General features: G+C 47.1%; 1 protein-coding gene across 1 annotated transcript in view; it reads right to left on the bottom strand.

The window, feature by feature from the left end:
• LOC139666635 (BCAS3 microtubule associated cell migration factor-like) overlaps positions 1–14,868 on the bottom strand; it is a gene marked incomplete at its 3' end in the record, with an annotated part of 30,038 nt that extends 15,170 nt beyond the window's left edge. The window contains exon 1 of the mRNA XM_071545922.1: positions 14,755–14,868. Coding sequence (XP_071402023.1) covers positions 14,755–14,858 — 104 coding nt within the window. The remainder of the gene's footprint in view (positions 1–14,754) is intronic.
• Positions 14,869–19,058: the final 4,190 nt, after the last annotated feature.

The raw sequence follows: 19,058 nt of genomic DNA, 5'->3' as shown, positions 1-19,058 counted from the left end.
CCTCTTTGGCGCGGAAAAGGAGAAAATTCATTCGGCTTTGACACAAGTTCCATTGTACTGAAATGTGGAGAAAAAAAATATTTATGCATGAAATATTCAGAAAATGAAAAACCGGTCCAAAAGTCAAAGCGTATGCCTCGCTAAATATTCTCCCGCTTGGCTAATCCCCATATGAAATTCATCCATCATTCTAGATCATCCTCCAGTCTGAAGTGGACTGTATGTAGGAGAGACCGCATCCATGTGGAAGAGAAGAGAAGAAGCAGAGTGTGCTTCTGTCTTAGTATGGTAAACCTGCCTGTATTGTTTGAATACTACAGTAATTTGATTGCGCAATAGCGATACATGCGACAGCCTGCACTCATATACAGGATGTTTTCCTATGAGCATAACAGACTACATACATGAAACCTTAAACGCATGAATATGTGAGTCTCCGTTAAAGGAATAGTTCACCCAAAAATGAAAATTCTGTCATCATCTACTCACCCTCATGCCAAATGAAACACAGGTGAAATCGTAGCAGCCTTCTCCAAAACAACTGAAGTCAATGGGGACCAGTTCTTTAGAGTTCCAAAACAAAAACAGCCAAACAATCACACTGTGAATAGAAAGACCTATACACCATTATTTGTTGCAAATCAATCAGCTGTAGTTCAGATTTGCACTAAATGATGGTGTAAATATACTGTAGGTCTTTTTGGAACTCTGAAGAACTGGTCCCCACTGACTTCAGTTGTTTTGGAGAAGGCTGCTATGGAGTTGTGCTGGCAGCCTCCCTGTGTGTTATATGGACAAACTCCACCTGTGTGTCAACTGGCATGAGGGGGAGGAGATGATGACAGAATTTTCATTTTCGGGTGAACTATTCCTTTAAGACGCACCGCACGCACACAAGGATATCCCGGCGGATAAAATAATAGATACCATGAAAGTTATCGCTCGCTGGAACATGCACCTCATGACACCGGCCTCCCAGCTGCTTCCCCCTGGCCGTCTCACTTTGCGCTAGCCGCCGGAGAGAATTTATTGGGAGTTATTGGATTATTCAGCATGTCAGGACCATTTGAGAGGAAGCGGACGCAGAAAGGGTTTTCAGCTGCGATAGGGCTCCCCATATGGAAGCGATCAGAGAACAGTAGCGGGGTCTGGTATTATTGTCCGGCCTTATAACCAACCTGGACAGTAAAAACGCGGCCGCGGCAGATCAGGCGTGCGGCGGGCTGATGGGTTGAGGACCCGCGGCGGTGTCACGCGCTCCCAGAGGGGCGGTTAACCTTGACCCGGGGAAACCGCACTGGTACGGAGGCCACACACTCATTCATGTCTGCGCTCAAATGTTGGGAAGAAAGACGAGGCTAAGAAAGAAATAGACTAGACTACGTATAGTAATAATAATCAACATTAAAAGTGATGTGTTTTATGTTTCTGGCTTGGAATAAACGCATAAAGAACTGAGTGGTTAGCGTGAGCGGCAGAAACTCAGGGCGTTTTCACACCTATAGTTCGTTTGCTCTGGTCTGAATCAGTTGATGAGTTTGTAAACTTGGAGCATTTTCCCCTTGGTTCGGTTTCTTTTCACACAGAGAAAAATCCAAGCGAACCAAAATGCATCACTACAAACCACGTGACAACGCTCACTCCGCTTATTGGTCAGATGTGTCTGGGGCGGGAGCAAGAAAGTAAATACAGGAAGAAGGTCCTGTGTTCTGGACTAGTGCACATTGCTATGCAACATGGAGCAACGGCAGAGTTGGCATTTGCTCATAACTGTTGTAATTATATGGGCAATATACCAGGCAAACCTGTACCAGCAGAATGCCGAATGCACGTCGAGGAAACGCCTTGAAAATGCTGTACTGGCTATACCTGCTGTACCTGCTATACCTGCTGTACCTGCTGTACCTGCTATACCTGCTGTACCTGCTGTACCTGCTGTACCTGCTATACTGGCTATACCTGCTGTACCTGCTGTACCTGCTCTACCTGGCTACAGGAGCCGTTTAGCTCAAACTTGCAGAGTAAATTGAGTACACCTGGTAGTTGGGTCGGATCGAGGTCGGATCACGTTCCCACCACAAACGAACCGCTCCAGAGTTCGTTCGGGACCGGACCGAGACCGCCTCCTCTAAAGGGTCTCGGTGCGGTTGTTTTGGTCCGCGCCCGAGTGCGATGACTGTGTTCACACCTGCCCAAACGAATCGCACCGAGGGGGAAAACGAACCAGAGTCCGATTTAACCGGACTAAAAGCGCAGGTGTGAAAACGGCCTCAAACTTCATCGACAATTCCAGGAAAGTGCGGTGCAAAAATCACCAGAACGACCACTTAGCACCGAGCGGATGCTGCCAAAAGAACAAAGATCTCATAGACTACAATTTGAGTTGTAGTCTGCTACATGGCAAGCCGAGTATAAACCTAAATAAATGAACTATGCGCTACACGTCCCAAAGCCTGCAGTCTGACAGAGCTGCTTGTTGTAGTGGACTGTGTGTCCAGTAGTTCAACTGGCTGTCACACTGCTAGGTGCTGAATGACCTGTTGCTGGCGAGACTCTCGCTCTGTCGCTTCCCTCCGAACTGTCAGCGCCTCGTAAATTACTCCCTGGACGCGAAAGAGATGTTGATGTCTTTGTTTGGCCCGGCGGCGTGCGAGCGAAGGGATCGGGACGGAGGAAGCGGTGGAAGGAGGTGGTCGAAAGAAAAGACCTCCACACAAGTTTAGAGGCATGTATTTATTAGTGTTGGGAGGGACGGGGGGGGGGGCCGAATAACCAAATATCTACAGTAAGCCGTGTCTGCGGAGGAAGATGGAGGGAGAGATAAAGTGACAGTCAGGATATTGCCTTGGCTAACTCCGAGGCGCCCCACGTCTTCTCCCGAGCTCTTCCGCGGGCCCGTTCGTTCCGAAAGTGCGTCCAGAAGATAAAGCATTAAACAAACAGGTCCGGATAGCCAGAGGTCCGAGGGAAAACTTCCCCCCCCCCTCGCTGGCTGCACTCTTCCTCACACTGTCTCCCTTCTTCCATCTCCCAAACTCATCCCGGCATCAAGCAAGTAACGCCAATTGAAAAAAAAAAAACACAAAATGTGGCATAAATCGTCTTTAAACGTTCGAGACTCTTACTGTAATCCATTAAAAGTGAAAAGGGCTATAAATGTGGCCAATGGTAGGGGAATGGGGGAAATGAGGTATCCGTTAGTCACAAGACACTGTATAACCTCAGTTCACTGCCCAAGAGGAGGACTGGGAGGGCGAGATGGAACAATATTCCCGACTTTGACTGTGTGGGAGTTCTGCAAAGTCTAGGGTCTTCTTTGGTGAGGTGTTTAATTGCTAAAAGCCCTGGCGCTCTCTCTCTCTCTCTCACTCTCTCTCTCTCTCTCTCTCTCTCCCGTTGCTGGAAAAAATGTTAAACCCTCAAAGGCCCTGTGGTTGACCGGTTTCAATAACCCAGGAAACACAAATCCTATTTCAGAGCGGGTTGACGTTGGTTTTCAAGGGTGAAAGCTGAGGGGCTGACGAATTTGCCACACAGCGACGTGCGCAGTGTAACGGAAGATATTTTAATCCCCCCTCACTACTTCTGGTGTTGTCTTTGGACGGAGATGGGGGCTTAAATAATAAATCTAGCAATAACAGCGTTTGAAATTGACAGGTTTTCTTGAAGTGAGAAGGCCCAGTGACAAACCGGTGCGTAAAAAAGGCTTTTAATGTGGCACAGCGGAGGGGAGATTATTATTCGGAGCCATGAGGCAGAACTGGCCAAGCTACCCTAACCTCACACACCTAGACCCTCTAACGCACGGCGCATACGCACGCATAACTACACACACACGCACACACACACCGCACGCACATGTAAGTCTGTGATAGCAGGCTATAATAGCGGCTCCCCCGCCGTGTGGTCTCCCTAGCCGACGTGCCGGGTTCTGGGGACTCTTTGAAGAGGCCTCGGGCTAGCGGCGGGCCTGCCAAACGGAGGACCTCGGTCTCGGGGCCCTCGGTCCTCGTCTCCTCCGAGCGCGGCGACCGCCAAAGTTTGTTCATCTGTGTTTTAAATCATCCCTTTTTTTTCCTCTTGATCTCACTTGAAGTGGCTTGAAAGTGTTGAGGTTTCTGCCCTTCGCGAACGGAGAGGCACGGCTCCAGCAGTCGAGGGCCTAATTCTGGTCTCCATATGGAAGACAGCGACCGGTTTTTCGGAGGGGGGGTGGAGTGGTGGTGGGGGGGGGGGGGGTGTTGGCAAACGGCAGTAAGTTACGAAAAATGTAACCCAATATCAATAAATTATGAAACATAAATATACTGAGTGGGAAACGAGAGTGGGGGGAGATGGATGTCACTAAACAGACGCCAAATCTCTTTTTTTCCCCTTCTCTCCCTCCACAAGATTTCCCTTTGTACTATTGCCTTTTAGCAGGGGAGCAGCATCCATTTTCTCTGCAACTTTAATTCACTGAAAAGACTCCTCGCATGTCATTTCCACTTTTAATTTAACAAATGAGGACTCTTGACTGAGCTAATAGCTTTTCCTCAAGGGCATAATTCAATCTGCGACATCAACCATCAAAGTCCCTTCGCATTACGATGTCCGGGGCTAACGTGAGGCGCCGTCGAGGGGGGATGGAAGTCCGGTGGCAGCCTCCATTTATTTTCCCGGGCGCTTCGCTGTAAACAAATAGGACGGAGCGCTGCCGGGGCCCGGGCCGTCCAGCGACAAAGAGCCGCGCGCTTGTCGGTGCACTGATACCGGGCCATATGGTTCATTTATATCAGAGAAGGAGCCAGTATTAGGACGGAAGGGAGAGAGAGAGAGAGGGAAAGAGAGAGGGAGAGAGAGCGCGAGCTTTCGGGCAGTCATGTGGAGGACACATCCTTCAACGTCACATTTATTATTTTACAACAGCCCTTGCAAAACAGAGGCAGCCTTGGGGCTGCGGCGAACAGACGGCACTAATGACGACCGCTGGGGAAACTCGGTAAACAGTGGAGGATGGGCATCGAATGTTCAAGGAGAAACTGAGACTTTTTTTTTTTTTTTTTTTTTTACCTGATTCTATTACTAACGTTCCACCTTGGGTGCCAGACCAGGCAAATTCATTTATTGAGTAGTCCTAGATGGCGGTTGGGTGTCACACTGTGCCAGCTATATTCAACAGCTGTATTTGGTCAATGGGCCACACCTTTACATCCTCCTCAGTTGTTTGAATGGATGCTAAGAACATGGACATTAACACTCAGAGAAGTGGAAATTCAAGGAGACACGCCACGGTACATGGCAGCCTGGAAAAAGGAAATAAAAGAGGTTGTGTTTCTTAAATCCGTGGGTCGTATCGAGCTTCCAGAAGGCATGCTTAAGCAAAAATTGACGAATGGACTGTCATACCTCACGTCTCGAAGGCATGCGCCGGCTAGAGAAACGATATAGGTCTAACTAGCTCAAATTTGAGCGGAAGGCAGTCATTGTGAGGGTCAAGATTTCCAATGCTAATGATGTGTACCTTTGAAAGGCATACTCTCCGAAATCACTAAGGGCCTAGATGAAGCGGGAGGAGGATGAAGAGAGAGAGAGAAGAAAAAAAAAAAAGCTTCAATTAAAAAGTATGAGTGACTGCCCACAACAAAAGACGAAACCCAAGACTCGGGGAAGGCACCACATGCTATTCATTTTCTAAAGTGAATGGAGTCGACAGGGAGGAGCTGGGGCGGAGGGAGCCGGGAAGGGAAAAGTTCACTCCGCCGAGCCACTCCATCATCTCTCCATAAGTGACTCTGTCATAATGGGGCTTCTTTTAAAAGCTTGTAAGCATCTGATTTCACGAGACGGCGTTGACAAGAGACCCGGCTGCAGCCCCCCCCCCCGAGAGGAGTCCACGCCGAGCGGGCTCCTTTGCGCGGGGGGGGGGGGGGGGAACGCCGTGCAAGAAACTGAAGTTTGATTCAAAACTGAGCTATGAAACGCGTTCATTTCATAACGTTCGCTTTCCTATCGGTCGCTCCAGCCTTAGGTGGGAATTTGTAGATTCTGGAAATACCAATTTAGAGGGTTTTGGCACAAATAGGAAATGAGGAGAAGTGACTACTAAAGTATCTGTTGCAGTGAGGTGAGATTCTGTTTTTGCTGGACGGTCTCAATGATCAGGAAGCAAAATCCCTGGGATGAGTCAAGAGTTCTAATTAGTTTAACAGCAAACCTTCCAATATGCGGCTCACCAATAATCCCCTGCACAAATTAATTTTTCCAGAGAATGCCGCAAATCACTGTATCGTTATCCAATTAACTCGATGTACAGTAAGGTGCACGCTGAGATTGAGAACAGAAATGAACACATTGGCTATACCCATGAAGATTCACAATAAGAAGAGCACAAGTCGCTGTGCACGCACACATCCGACTGACAAAAAAATGTAACCTAAGGGGGCAAAAAGGAAAATTAGAACAACATGTGTTTTACACAAAGGCGTTATTCTTGGAAAAACATCATGTAGGGTCTGAGCAGAGCGGAGGAGAGAAAGACAGGGAGAGAGAGAGATGTCATTTTGTAGTGGGAGGTTCAAAGAAACCGCACGGCAACCAAGACAAGAAGCGCTACGCCATTTCCCAAACGTCTTCAATCCCCGAGACTCCCACCTAGGACAGAGACCTACAGCATCTTTTTTTTTTTTTTTAATGTGCAGTTCCTACCATAAAAAGATATGAGGCATAAATAAAAAAAATGCGGAACCGTGACTCACAATTCAGGATATCTGTATCAAATCCCCCCCCCAAAAAAATAAATCTTTGTTCGGTTTTTAAGTATTATATTAGCTCTAACTCAACACATATTGAATCATCCTACGAAAAGGTCAACATCCACTTAAGCGGCACAAAAGAAAAATCAAAGGATTCGCCAACAAAAAAAAGGGGGAAAGAAGAAGAAAAAAAAACTCTTCCATGGTATTTTTCCCCCCTGAGGGATGACTGAACAAACTGCGCTGAATGTGTTGAAAGTATACTGGGAGACAAATGAGAGGTAAAGAGGGGGTGGGGGGGGGGGGGGGAGGCGGGTTGCGCTGTGGCTGGAGTGTACAGTTGCATGCTGCCGAGGGAGGGGGTTGCCGAAGGAAGGGGGTGTGGAGGTGGGGGGTTGGGGGGGGAGCAAAAAAAACTCACCATGGAGTTTTAATGGCAAAACATCCCGCCCCAAAGAGGTAGGGTCTTCATGAGAGGGGTGGGGGGGGGGGTGGGGGGAGAGGAGGTGGAGGGGTGGGGAAGGGGTTGGAGAGAAACACACAGAAATAGATGGAAAAACCATTATTAGACGAGCACACTTGAGCAAACACACTTTTTCACATTACATACTGTGTTTTTTATTTTTTTGACGTGTCTGTTTAAGTGCACAACACATATCGGGGGGTGGGGGGTGTGTGTGTGTGTGTGTGTGTGTGTGGGGGGGGGGCAGGAAACACGCTAAGATGGATTCGAAAACCTGCGGGACGGCCCCGATGATTCAACCGCTCTAAAGTGTGATACCATACATTTGGCAGACGCCGCATGTCCGCAGACTTTGTTTTTTCTTCAGACATCCATCATGTTTTTTGGTTGTTGTTTTTTTTCTTCTTCTTCTTCTTCTTCACTTTAAAGGAATCGGAGGGGGGTGGGGGGGGGGGGGGGGGACACACCGAGCAGAAATACGCAGGTCCGAATCCAACGGGGTAAATACGACACGGAGAAACGGTGGGAAACGGTTTTGACTGTTGAGATTGGGAAAGAGTAGATGAATAGTTTATCCAATTTGTATAACAACTGGGGACACCAATAAAACTAATAGCACTCAGGCACTGTTGAGACAAGGGAGCCGTGTGTTTGCATGTGACTTCTTTTTTTAGTGCGAGTGTGTATCTGCGGTCGCGCATTGTCTTGTGAGTGAGCGTGTGTGTGTGTGTGTGTGTGTGTGTGTGTGTGTGTGTGTGTGTGCACGTTTGGAAGCGAGGGCGTGGGCAAAATGTGTATTCACTGTGATTATGTTAACAAGCACATAGTGTGTGTGTGTGTGTGTCTCTCTAAGAGTCATCCAGAGTGTCTAGTGTCTTTTTAGTGTGTGTGTGTGTGTATTTCTGTCTCTATCTGTCAGTCTGTGCGTGTGTTTCTAGTGTTTACAAGACATTAGGAGTGGGAGTGTGTTCCTGTGTTTATCCTGCATGTCCAGAGATAGTGACAGAACTCCGTAAACAGTTTACAGTAAATAAGCCTTTTCCCAACAGCAATAAAGGTCCGATGAGACTGAACTCTGTCCCCCGCGAGCCAACCTCCCCCCAGTCATGAAAACAGGATCCCCGAGCCAACCAAAGCACTCCCCGCGGCACTTCTTTATTTTATCGCGTTCGCTGCATCCTGCCCCGGTCCCTCCAGACAGATAGCGCGGAGTCTCCAATTAGTCTTGGTACGTGGACGTGAAGAAGAAAAAAAAAAAAAAACGGGAGACGGGGAGCAACAATTTTTGCCCCGGGAAATGTCTTACTCCTGGAGCGCGGGTTGACAAATGAACATGCGGGCCGGTGTTAACGGAGGCCCCCCCCCCCCGGTAAAGGGCCACTTATCAAGAGGGGGCACGGCGCGAGGTTAGTACACAGCATTAGTGCCGGGGGGGGGGGGGTCCTAGCTCCGCTGAGTCCGGGGGTCTCTACCCGTCCACTCTACCCTCCGCTGAGCCTGCCCGACCCGCCGAGCCCCCACCCCGCCACCCCCACCCCCCCCCACCCCGCTCCGGGTCTCCAGCTGGGTAAATGGACGGACACCGATGGGAGACGGATGGAGGAAGGGGTGGGGGGTGAGACCTCCGTGGAGAAAATGAAGGCCAAGTGGGCCTCTGGGCTTAGATGATGCATGTTTCGAACGTCTCCTTCCCTCCACTTGTGGCTCAGTGGAGGGAATTTATTATTATTATTTTTTTGTTGGCGGTGCTTTACGGAAGAATGGGAGTTAATGGGCGTTTGAATCAATGTGTAGAAATTTGGGGCGAAGGGTAAATATTCACTCCAAAGTGGGACATTGACAAGTTGGGTGTTTTTGCTCATGGTTTAGCATAGGGCTGGGCGATATGGTTGAAATCAATATCATGATAATCATAAGGATTTTTCTCAATATCAATATACATCACGATATGGTTCATGTATGCAAAATCACATTAAATAATCAAATTCATGTTCATCTCATTGAACCGAATGGGAATGTTAGGTGTGATGTCAAACAAAACTGAAATATTCAAATAATATTCCTACCATACCTCATTTTATGAGAGTTTTTAAGTCAAATTTGCTTGTCATCATCAATTCAGACAGCAGAAATGTGTGTCACGATATCAAAATATCTTCATATCATCACGATATGATTCCACTGAAAGACGATAAACGATGATATTGAATTATCGCCCAGCCCTAGTTTAGCATGGAGGCAGCCCATCAAGACCAACAGTCCAAAGTCACTTCCTCCGCTTCATGTTCATCCTTTAATGCAAAGTCCATATTACGCTGCTGAATGTGTAAACAGTAAAAGTTAAGAATAAACAAACATTTATAAGTTAGGAATATTGATGCATTGACATTTTGCACAAATGTATGTAAAAAAAGAGAACCTCTTACAGTGAACCAGTAACCCATATGTTGCTGTATTAAAGTCTCCTAACCCCAAACTTAGCCCCGAGCTTTTTACTGTAGACATTGAAGACAAGTTCAATGTAATGACTCGGGCAAAAAAAAAAAGCCACAAAAAGCCTGTCCTTTAACCTGACAAATGTGTGTTTCCAAACACACGCGGTACTTTCCACATTAAGACAATTTGCTCCACGGTTCCCCTAAAAAAAAAAAACACCGGTCATGTTGATAAAGCAGGGCAGCTCCGATTGTGAGTGGATGTGTGTGAGAGAGAGAGAGAGAGAGAGAGAGAGAGAGAGAGAGAGAGAGAGAGAGAGTAGTATAATCGACCTGTGAGGGCGGCGACCCCACTCCCCGCAGAATAATCGTTCACACGTTCATCTCTTAACCCTGTTGGCCCTAATAGCCGCTCCGCCAGGGCCATTAAAAAGGGGAGGGCGGCGAGGGTAGAGAGGTGATTTGTGCAAAACGGTTTAGCCCCCCCCCCCGCCCCCCGCCGGCGTGCGACGCGTCCCGGGCTCGGACGCTAAAACCCGACCCGGGGTTCTTAAAGCCCACTTCCAACCCCTGGTCTCATTAGGGCTCTGTGTGAGACAATGGGACGAGCGGGCCGGGGCCGGCTCGTCCGTACGCATTACGGTAATCTGAGGGCCCATCTGTGGCGGGGTCACGGGGTCTCTCTCTCTCTCTCTCTCTCTCTCTCTCTCGCTCTCTCTTTGCCGCCGCTCAATCTGCATTTGCTCGCCAACGTGACCGGCGGGATTCGGTTTTGTGCGTGTCAATCGTTCCATTTTTATTTTCATTTCTCTGTGGGATTGTGTGTGTGCGGATGGGATAAGTGTGAAATGGCTTTGGTTATGCTGGCTTGCAAATCAAAAAAAAAAAAAAGTTGACATCACCAGACGGCTTGTGATGTTCGTTCCTATCCTCAAAAAGCCCTGGTGACTCAGTGGAAAAGTGGACTCGAATGGGAACTTTGCACATTTCTCTCTCCTCTCACTCACTGGTCCATCTTCACAAATACCGAGGCTGGAGAGTCCACTCATTCAGAGATAAAGTTCTGTCAGTGATCCTTTGATGGGGGGGGGGGACCAATTTATGTCCGTGTCTCTCTCCCCTTGGATCCGATTCATCTGGGTCCAAGCGCTCGGCCAAAAAGCGGCAGAGGGAAACCAGCAGGCGGGGTCGGACCCGACACTCCCCCTCCACCGTTCGGGACGTTCGGAGGAGAAGTTGAGGACTAGCAGAAGCTTGGCTTTGCTCCTCCGTCTCCACTCCCCTGACCTAACCTCGTCTGGAGGGGGGGTTATCGGGGACGGATGCTGAGCCACATCCGACCCTATCTCCCACCTCCGACGTGTGGAAAGCACCGGAATCGAAACCAAGACGGGACGGGGGGGGGGGGGGGGAGTCCTCGTGAACTCCTCGAAGCTTATCGGGGTTTCTTCCGAAGGCAAAAATATGTGGTTTTTCAAGACAAAACAAGTAGCTTTTGCACATTTTGTGGTTTGTAGGCCTGCCAGGTTCTGCGTGTAGAGCTCAAGAAGGTATCCGTCCACTCTGGCCGAGTCAGAACAAAGGGTGTGGAAGCTTCATTGATATGTGTGTGTGTGTTTTTGTGTATGTAAGTGTGTGTGTGTGTGTGTCTGTGCGCACACAGACGGCCTGGTAGGGAATGTAGGTTAAGCAGCTGGTGTGTTCCTCTGCCGCCCTGCCAACAGGAATCTGCTCATACAGGTGTAAATACAGCTGCCGGACGCTCCCCCTCTCGCTAACACACACACACACGCACACACACACACACACACACACACAGACACAGAAAAAGAGAGAGAGAGGGCTGGCTGCACAGACAGACAGATGGTGCCTGGGCACTCCTGCGCAAGTATAGCGTGAAAGCATATGATATCACCCCCCACTCTAGGGGCCCAACCTGCCGCCTCAATGTGTGTGTGTGTGTGTGTGTGTGTGTGTGTGTGTGGTATACCGGTGCAGCCGTGTGCATGCAGGAGCAGGCTGCACAGCTGCATGTCCTGATGCATTAATGCTGATGCCTTCCTCTGGAGGAGATGGAGGGAGGGATGTACTGATGTTAACGTCCTATAGAATCAAGGAAGGTGCTTTACAGGCTCTGGGGTGCTTCATCACAACTTCTAGTGGGTGAAAATTGTGGGAATCTATCAGACTTTCTGCACACACAGGGGGGGGTATCTGCAGGGTTCAGAAAGCCGAATGCTTTTTTGAATGCTACCTAGAGCTAAAAGTAGATGATCGGGAACAGTTTCATGAAAACTAAACAGCCGGTTTGTGGAGGGGGGGGGGTCTTTCCTGGGAAAAAAATCCTCTGGCGCACAGGAAGTGATGCAGTTTATGCTTCAAGTTTGTTTGGAATACATAGAAGAAGAACTGGGTGGTTAGCATGGGCAGTGATAGCCACCATGGCTGAACAGACGAGGAAAAGAGAAACTCAAACTGCATCGACAGAAAATCCAAGGAAAAAGACTGGACACACTGTTTGATTGACAGGTGATCTCTGGGAAGGGCAGAGCAGAAACACCACAGCGTTTTTTTTATATTAAGAAAACATAAAGGACTGAAACTATATGGGCAGTGTAAGAAAAAAGGCCAACAGAAAATCAGTTGTTAAGGGATATGATCAGCAGATATGCGGAAAACAACGTTTTGCATATTATACTATTAACCCTGTTCTGTATTAATCTAAAAGTGGGCATGCAGCACAGAGAAACCTGTCATCCTATGGTGAAAAAATAAGATCTCTAATAACTGTATTCAAGACATTTCAATACTTTCTAAGGTCTAAGATGAATAAAAATGTAATACATTATTTTAGATAAATTAGTAGATAAATTATTTTAAGACTAAGGCAACTTACTGACAAATATGATTTGGAATAGTTCACCCAGAAATAAAAATTGTGTCATTTTCTACTCACCCTCATGTCAGTCAAAACACAGGAGAAGTGTGTATGTCCACATGACACACATGGAGTTAGCTAAGGCAGGCCCATGTCAGCGTCCTCCAAAACAACTGAAGTGAACGGGGACCGATTCTTTAGACTAGAGATCGACCGATACGCTGGTCTGGCTGACACATCAGGCACAAGCCAATGTTGATGTGAATATGGTCGACGTATAAATAATTGAACAAATTATATTGTCAAAACAGAGAAGAGGAAGAATTCCTGCTCATGTTATTAGCGGCTTGTGGTGTCAAATGTGACAACCACCAACTTGCCAACAACGGATGTGCCAATGGAAAATATAACAGTGAGTCTCTTTATTGATCTAGCAAATACATTTTCAGCAGACAGACATTAATATCTTATTGACAATGTTGTTCATGATTTCATTTAAGTGCCAATTCCTACTTCACATAACTGAATGGAAAGTTAATATTATGAATCGGTCTTATATCGGCTATTGCCATCATGCGGCATAATCCAAGTGATTGTACTGTGACTCTAAAACAGTGGTTCTCAACGTGGGGTCCGGGGACCACTAGGGGTCCTTGAGGGGGTTCCAGGGGGTCCCCAGCAAATTGATGAATTATTAAACTTCACCATTATTTCATTTACAAGAAGTGAACAAAATTAGAGAATGTAGAAGAATGACTTTTTTGATCATAGTTTCTCTGTTATCTCTCTACCTACAGAGTCATGGAATTCTGGACAAAATCATATCTGACAATAAAAACATTCTCAGATTTGGGTTTGAGAGACAAACTCTCATCAAATGGGGGTCCGGGGCCCAAATGTGGACTAAATTAGGGGTCCTTGATATGAAAAGGTTGAGAACCACTGCTCTAAAATACCTATATTTACACCACTGTTTAGCGCAAGTCTTCATTAAAACCCTTGTTTAACTTCTGAACACTTGGATTATGCTGCAGGAGATGCTTTATGGTCATTTTTTGCCCTTTTTGGAACTCTAAAGAGCCGTCCCCATTCATTTATATTGTTTTGGAGAAGGCTGACCTGGAGCTGCGCTGGCTACCTCGCTGTGTGTTATGTGGATATACGAGTGGATAATGTATAATGAAAAAGAGCCGTCATCTTAATGACTGGGAATATGGCTCTCACCCCGCTTCCAGCGAGCAGGTATCAGGTGTCTATTTTCATCCTCAAAGCTCACTTATCATATATCACGGGGAAATAAATCCCCGGCCGTCTCTTTGAATCATTACAGCATTTCCCATTCAAACAGGGCAGGAAAATGACATTTAAATGAAAATATTAAAATCTGCCCATATTTCTGGAGCCACCTGTACTCTATGTAAATGCACTAAAAGCAAAGTGCAGTAGCTGCTGACGGCGACTCAAGCCGCCTTAAAACGACATCATTTCAATGCGTGACATAGATCAGGGTGAAAAAAAAAAAAAAAACAGAGGATGAGGTCACGGGCGCCCAGCAGAGCCATCTTCACCGTCCGGCCCTGGAGCCTCGCCGTGGGTTACACTGCATTTAATATGCCTTGAATATCATCGGGGGTTTTTTTGCGTTTGCTTGTTTTTCCCCCGCTGCAATGCATGACGCCTTTTAGCCGCTTAGCAAACAGCCCGCAGAGTGAGTCGGCATGTCTGTTGTGCTTCATTAGCCTATGCAAAATAGTGGTTGTCTGAGACAAAAGAGGTCCACGGGCATCAGCCGATGTGTGCGAGGGAAAAGGCTGTGGCACACGGTGTGCCACGATCCAGGATATGGCAGCTTTACATAGCATAAATGTGAAATAGTTTATGGTGTCCATCCGGCTGAAGATGAACTCGAACGGCCTGGAGATCAGTCCAGACTGAAGGTCAAAGAAATTTGTTGAATTTAAAGATTTAATTTAATGATGAAACACAAGGAATATCATAACTGATTTACCAGTTTGAACACAAGACACTCACAGTCATATCCATAACTGCATGCAAGGTTATGGGTTATCATATTAGGTTATGGATTGGGTGATAATAACCTAATAGGATGATTTTATACTGTAGCATATGCACTCTGCAAACCTTTGTATAAAACGTACACCATAACAACAGCTGCTCCGACCCGAGCGCTCCCTGTGGGGCGGGGTGTGGTGGGGGTGGGGTGGGGGTTGGGGTGCTACCTACCCGGTGCGCTTGGTGATGGTGCCCAGGGTCATGGGCTGTTTGATCTGCGCCAGAGGCAGCACCACAGTGAGGCTGGGCAGCGGGGACAGCCGCGGGTTGCCCATGTTGTTGTTGGTGAAGTTGTTGTACGAGTCCTGGCTGCTCAGCTTGGCTGCGGACAGACAGAGAGAGAGAGAGAGAGAGAGAGAGAGAGGGAGAAAGGCAGGATTATTAAAAGTGTTTTGTTGAATTGCACTGCATGTTTCTGGAGAGCGAGGTCAGAGAAATCCTGTAGTGTGGAGGCAAAATCTGCTCCTTTCATAGATTTGGAGCGGTACACAACAGACTGTAACAACAGAACAATAATGAGGAAAGAAGTGCATTCCCAGGTTAAGGTTGAATAATAGTAGAATCACATCATGATTGTGGGTACAACCTTTTCTACATATTCTTTTTTTTCCGCTGCTTTCCGCTGTGGTGTTTAAAAAAACTGAGATGCTTAGGAATTGCTCATTTCTAATAAAATTTAAAAAAAAAATTCCAGGTAATTTTGCAGCCCTAGTACGTACATTTTCTCTTTCTCTCTCTTTCTCTCTCACACACTCTCTCTCACACACACTCTCTCTCTCTCTCTCTCTCTCTCTCTCACACACACACCTGGGTTCAAGGCCTCCTGTGGAACTGATTGGAAATAACCAGCTCAAGATGCTACATTACAAAGGCTCTAGTTCTGGTTCTAGTGCCTGGCAGTCTGTTAATCAAGGCCAATCAACAGGCCCTACAGACTGGCTCAACACACACACACACACACACACACACACACACACACACACACACACACTTACTTAGGCACACATATATGGGCAAACACACAAAAACCCACACTGATGATCCAAAGAAACACATCTCATCTCACATATCCCATGCAGCCCCAGCCAAACATAATCAGGCCATGTCAAAGGGCTCGCAGCAGGCCTAATGACCTGAACCAGCTCCATCAGCCAGAGAGAGAGCGGAGGAGACAGGAAGGAGGCTGCTAGTTCACTCGCTACTTAACTTTTAATCCGCGGCTCCCCTCCATGTTACCGGACAACGCGCTTCGACACCGACTCTGTTCGCAAGCCGGAGTCCTCTGGAGGGAGAAGCGGTGCAAGATTTCAATTCTTTTACTGTATGTTCCGCAATGGATTTCATTTTTTCTTGACTGGATTTGAAGCTACATTAGGCGACTAGGAGTTAAACTGCTTAGATTTTGAGGACTTCACTACCCAGAAACCCTGTAAGGTGATGTCAGTGAACTAAACGTCTTCTTGTTAGCGTGCGTTGGGGGGAAAGTGGAGACAGTTTCGGAATTTCATTTGGACAAATAGGGTGAATCTGTGGCGTAGGGCTGGGCGATAATTCAATATCATCGTTTATCGTCTTTCAGTGGAATCATATCGTGATGATATGAAGATATTTTGATATCGTGACACACATTTCTGCTGTCTAAATTGATGATGACAAGCAAATTTTACTTAAAAACTCTCATAAAATGAGGTATGGTAGGAATATTACTTGAATATTTCAGTTTTGTTTGACATCACACCTAACATTCCCATTCGGTTCAATGAGATGAACATTCATTTGATTATTTAACGTGATTTTGCATACATGAACCATATCGTGATATATATTGACATCGAGAAAAATCCGTATGATTATCATGATATCGATTTCACCCATATCGCCCCAGCCCTACTGTGGTGTCTCAATTATGGGAGATGGCACCCTCTTGTCCGTTGCAGCCCCACTTTGTGATCCAGAATCCACACTGCTGGATTTGTTGGACACGATTTTTTTTTGTCAATCGCATATCAGCCTCACCTTGAAGCTCCCGAGCATTCTATGTCGGGATTACAAAACAAATATGTCCATAAACCCATGACAATGCCGACAACAAAGAAATTGTATCCTACTGATTCAGTGCGCGGGCCCAAGGAAAAATTCCAAGTTCAAGTGTTTTCAAAAGAAATAAAGAGCAAACCTTTCGGGGGCGCGGCACAATGTCGCCGCCTGAATGTTCCCCCTTGTTCCGTTTGTTGCCTTAATAGATGAGCGACAGCCGCGCGGCATAAAGGAATGAAAGGAGGGGGAGAGAGACGCGGGGACAAAGAAAACAAGGCGGACATGAAAGGTTACAATGAAAGGCGCAGGAGGAGAGAGAGAGAGTGCCTCGTCATTATTTAGTAGGGGGGGGGGGGCGATCAGGAGGAGGCTGAATGCGAGCGGAAAGGGACTGCTGAGTGTTTTCGGTCCAGTCTTTTAGATCATTAACCTGTAGCTCCGAGTTTCATTAGTCCTGCCAAACCTCCGCTTTGTGCTCCTCCCGAAAGAGCCCGGCGTTTAGACCTCCGCCCCCGGGGGGGGCCCACAATGCCGCGGGACCTTCGGCGGGGGGGGGAGAAGGAGAGGAGAGGAGACCCATTACGCAAACCGTTTCCCCCCCTGTGTTTCTCCCCCTGGTCGGTCGACTAACAGGGGGTCTCTACCGGACCGGGGGTGGGGGGGGTGGGGGGGGGAGGGGGGCAGCTCTTGAGAGTCCTTCACATTTCAAAAAGTGCTACCCCCCCACCGCCCCCCCAAAGCCAAGGCACCTTTTGTGATCGGGGAGAGGGGGGGGGGGAGAAAGAAAAAAAGGAATCTGTACAGGAAGCAGCCTGAAAAGCCATAATGGTGCTTCAAGCGAGCAAAGAGAAGAGGAGGAAGGGAAGGGAAGGGGGGGGGGGAGAAAAAAATGTTAATGAATTTAGCATCCTCGTCCAAAAAACGGACACTTCACTTTCGGCTCGACCCGGGGCCCCCCTCTCTGCTTCGCATTATTAACCTCCAACCCATCCAAATCCCCCCCCCCCCCAAAAAAAAAAACGCCTTGCTGAGGTTTGCAGAACAGGTGTGGTTGGACTGAGACGGGGGTGGGGTGGGGTGGGGGGGGGGTGGGGGTGACGATTGCTGTTGACTTGACCGTCATACCGCGCTGTCACTCAAAGCCAGGGGTCCTACACTTTCATAACCCCCCCCCCCCCAAGCAAGCCGGCGTGGAAAGTGTCGGAGATCACGCACCGGCAGAAGACGATACCTGAAAAGAAAGCCTGGACGGCTGGTGTCAAGAGACGGGCAGACGGAGGGAGGGAGGGAGGGAGGGAGGGAGGGAGGAGGGGGGATGAAGATGGATGGAGACATAGGGGAGAGGACAGAGGGAAAGACATGCTGAAGATAGAAGGGATCTCTGTCACGTCTTAATCTGGTTTATTCATCTCGGCCCTGCTGAAATCAAATTCCTCGACTTTTGCGTGACTTTAAATACCTATGAAAGTCACGGCCTACTGTAAAAATGTCATTTCTTCCCGGTTCGTTCATGTTTCTCTAAATTCTCTACCATCTAATGCAATAAATATGTGACAAAAGTGAAATGCATTCTGCTATATTCCTGTAAACGTGCAAAAATTCCCTGATATTCCCTGATTTCCTAAGAGAACTGATCAAATTCAATGACCTTCCCTGTCTGGGATCCACCTCTCATAACTCCATGATATCCCAGCCCTGAATGTCATCCATGCTTTCATCTTGTTGCATTTAGACTACTGTAAGTCTCTTTATTCCGGCATCAATCACAAGTCTCTTTAATGACTTTGAACTGGTAGTTACTCGTTACCTGTTAGGTTTCTAATTGATTGTAAGATTTTACTGATCACTTTTAAAGCATGGTCCATGGTTAGGAACCTCCTATGAGCCAAAGTCTAGTCTGAAGACTAAAGGGCTTTTGCAATCTACTACTATATTACTTCTATTACTACAACTAACACTCCTACTACCGCTAATACTACTGCTGCTATTACTACAAAAACGACTTCTTTCACTAATAACACTGATATTACCACCACTACTATTACTATAACTACTACTATAACATCTACTACAGCTATTACTACTATGACTATTACTACTGCTTCTGTTGCTACTACTACTACCATTTCTACCACTACTGTCACTACTGTCACTACTACTACTACTATTACTACTAGGCCCTTCTGGCCAATCCAAACTCTAGGTTTAAGACTAAAGTTACCCAGACTTTTGTTTTTGCTTTGGCTGGCATAATCACTATCAGAATCAATTTTAAATCACTTCTTAAAATGTATTTTTTATAAACTTGCTTGTATGCGATTGATTTTTCCCCTACTGTTTTTTGCCATTATTTTTTTTACCCTCTGTCTGGATCCTTTTATCTGATGGCATCCACTTGCTTTACTTGTTTTAATGTCATGGGTATTCATCACTCCCAC

Source organism: Centroberyx affinis, unplaced genomic scaffold (assembly GCF_046629955.1).
Source record: "Centroberyx affinis isolate AG114_WGS23_722 - 3 ecotype Tasmania unplaced genomic scaffold, CSIRO-AGI_Caff_v1 ptg005077l_1, whole genome shotgun sequence".
Classification (NCBI taxonomy): Eukaryota; Metazoa; Chordata; class Actinopteri; order Beryciformes; family Berycidae; genus Centroberyx; species Centroberyx affinis.
This window is presented reverse-complemented; position numbering and strand designations above follow the sequence as displayed.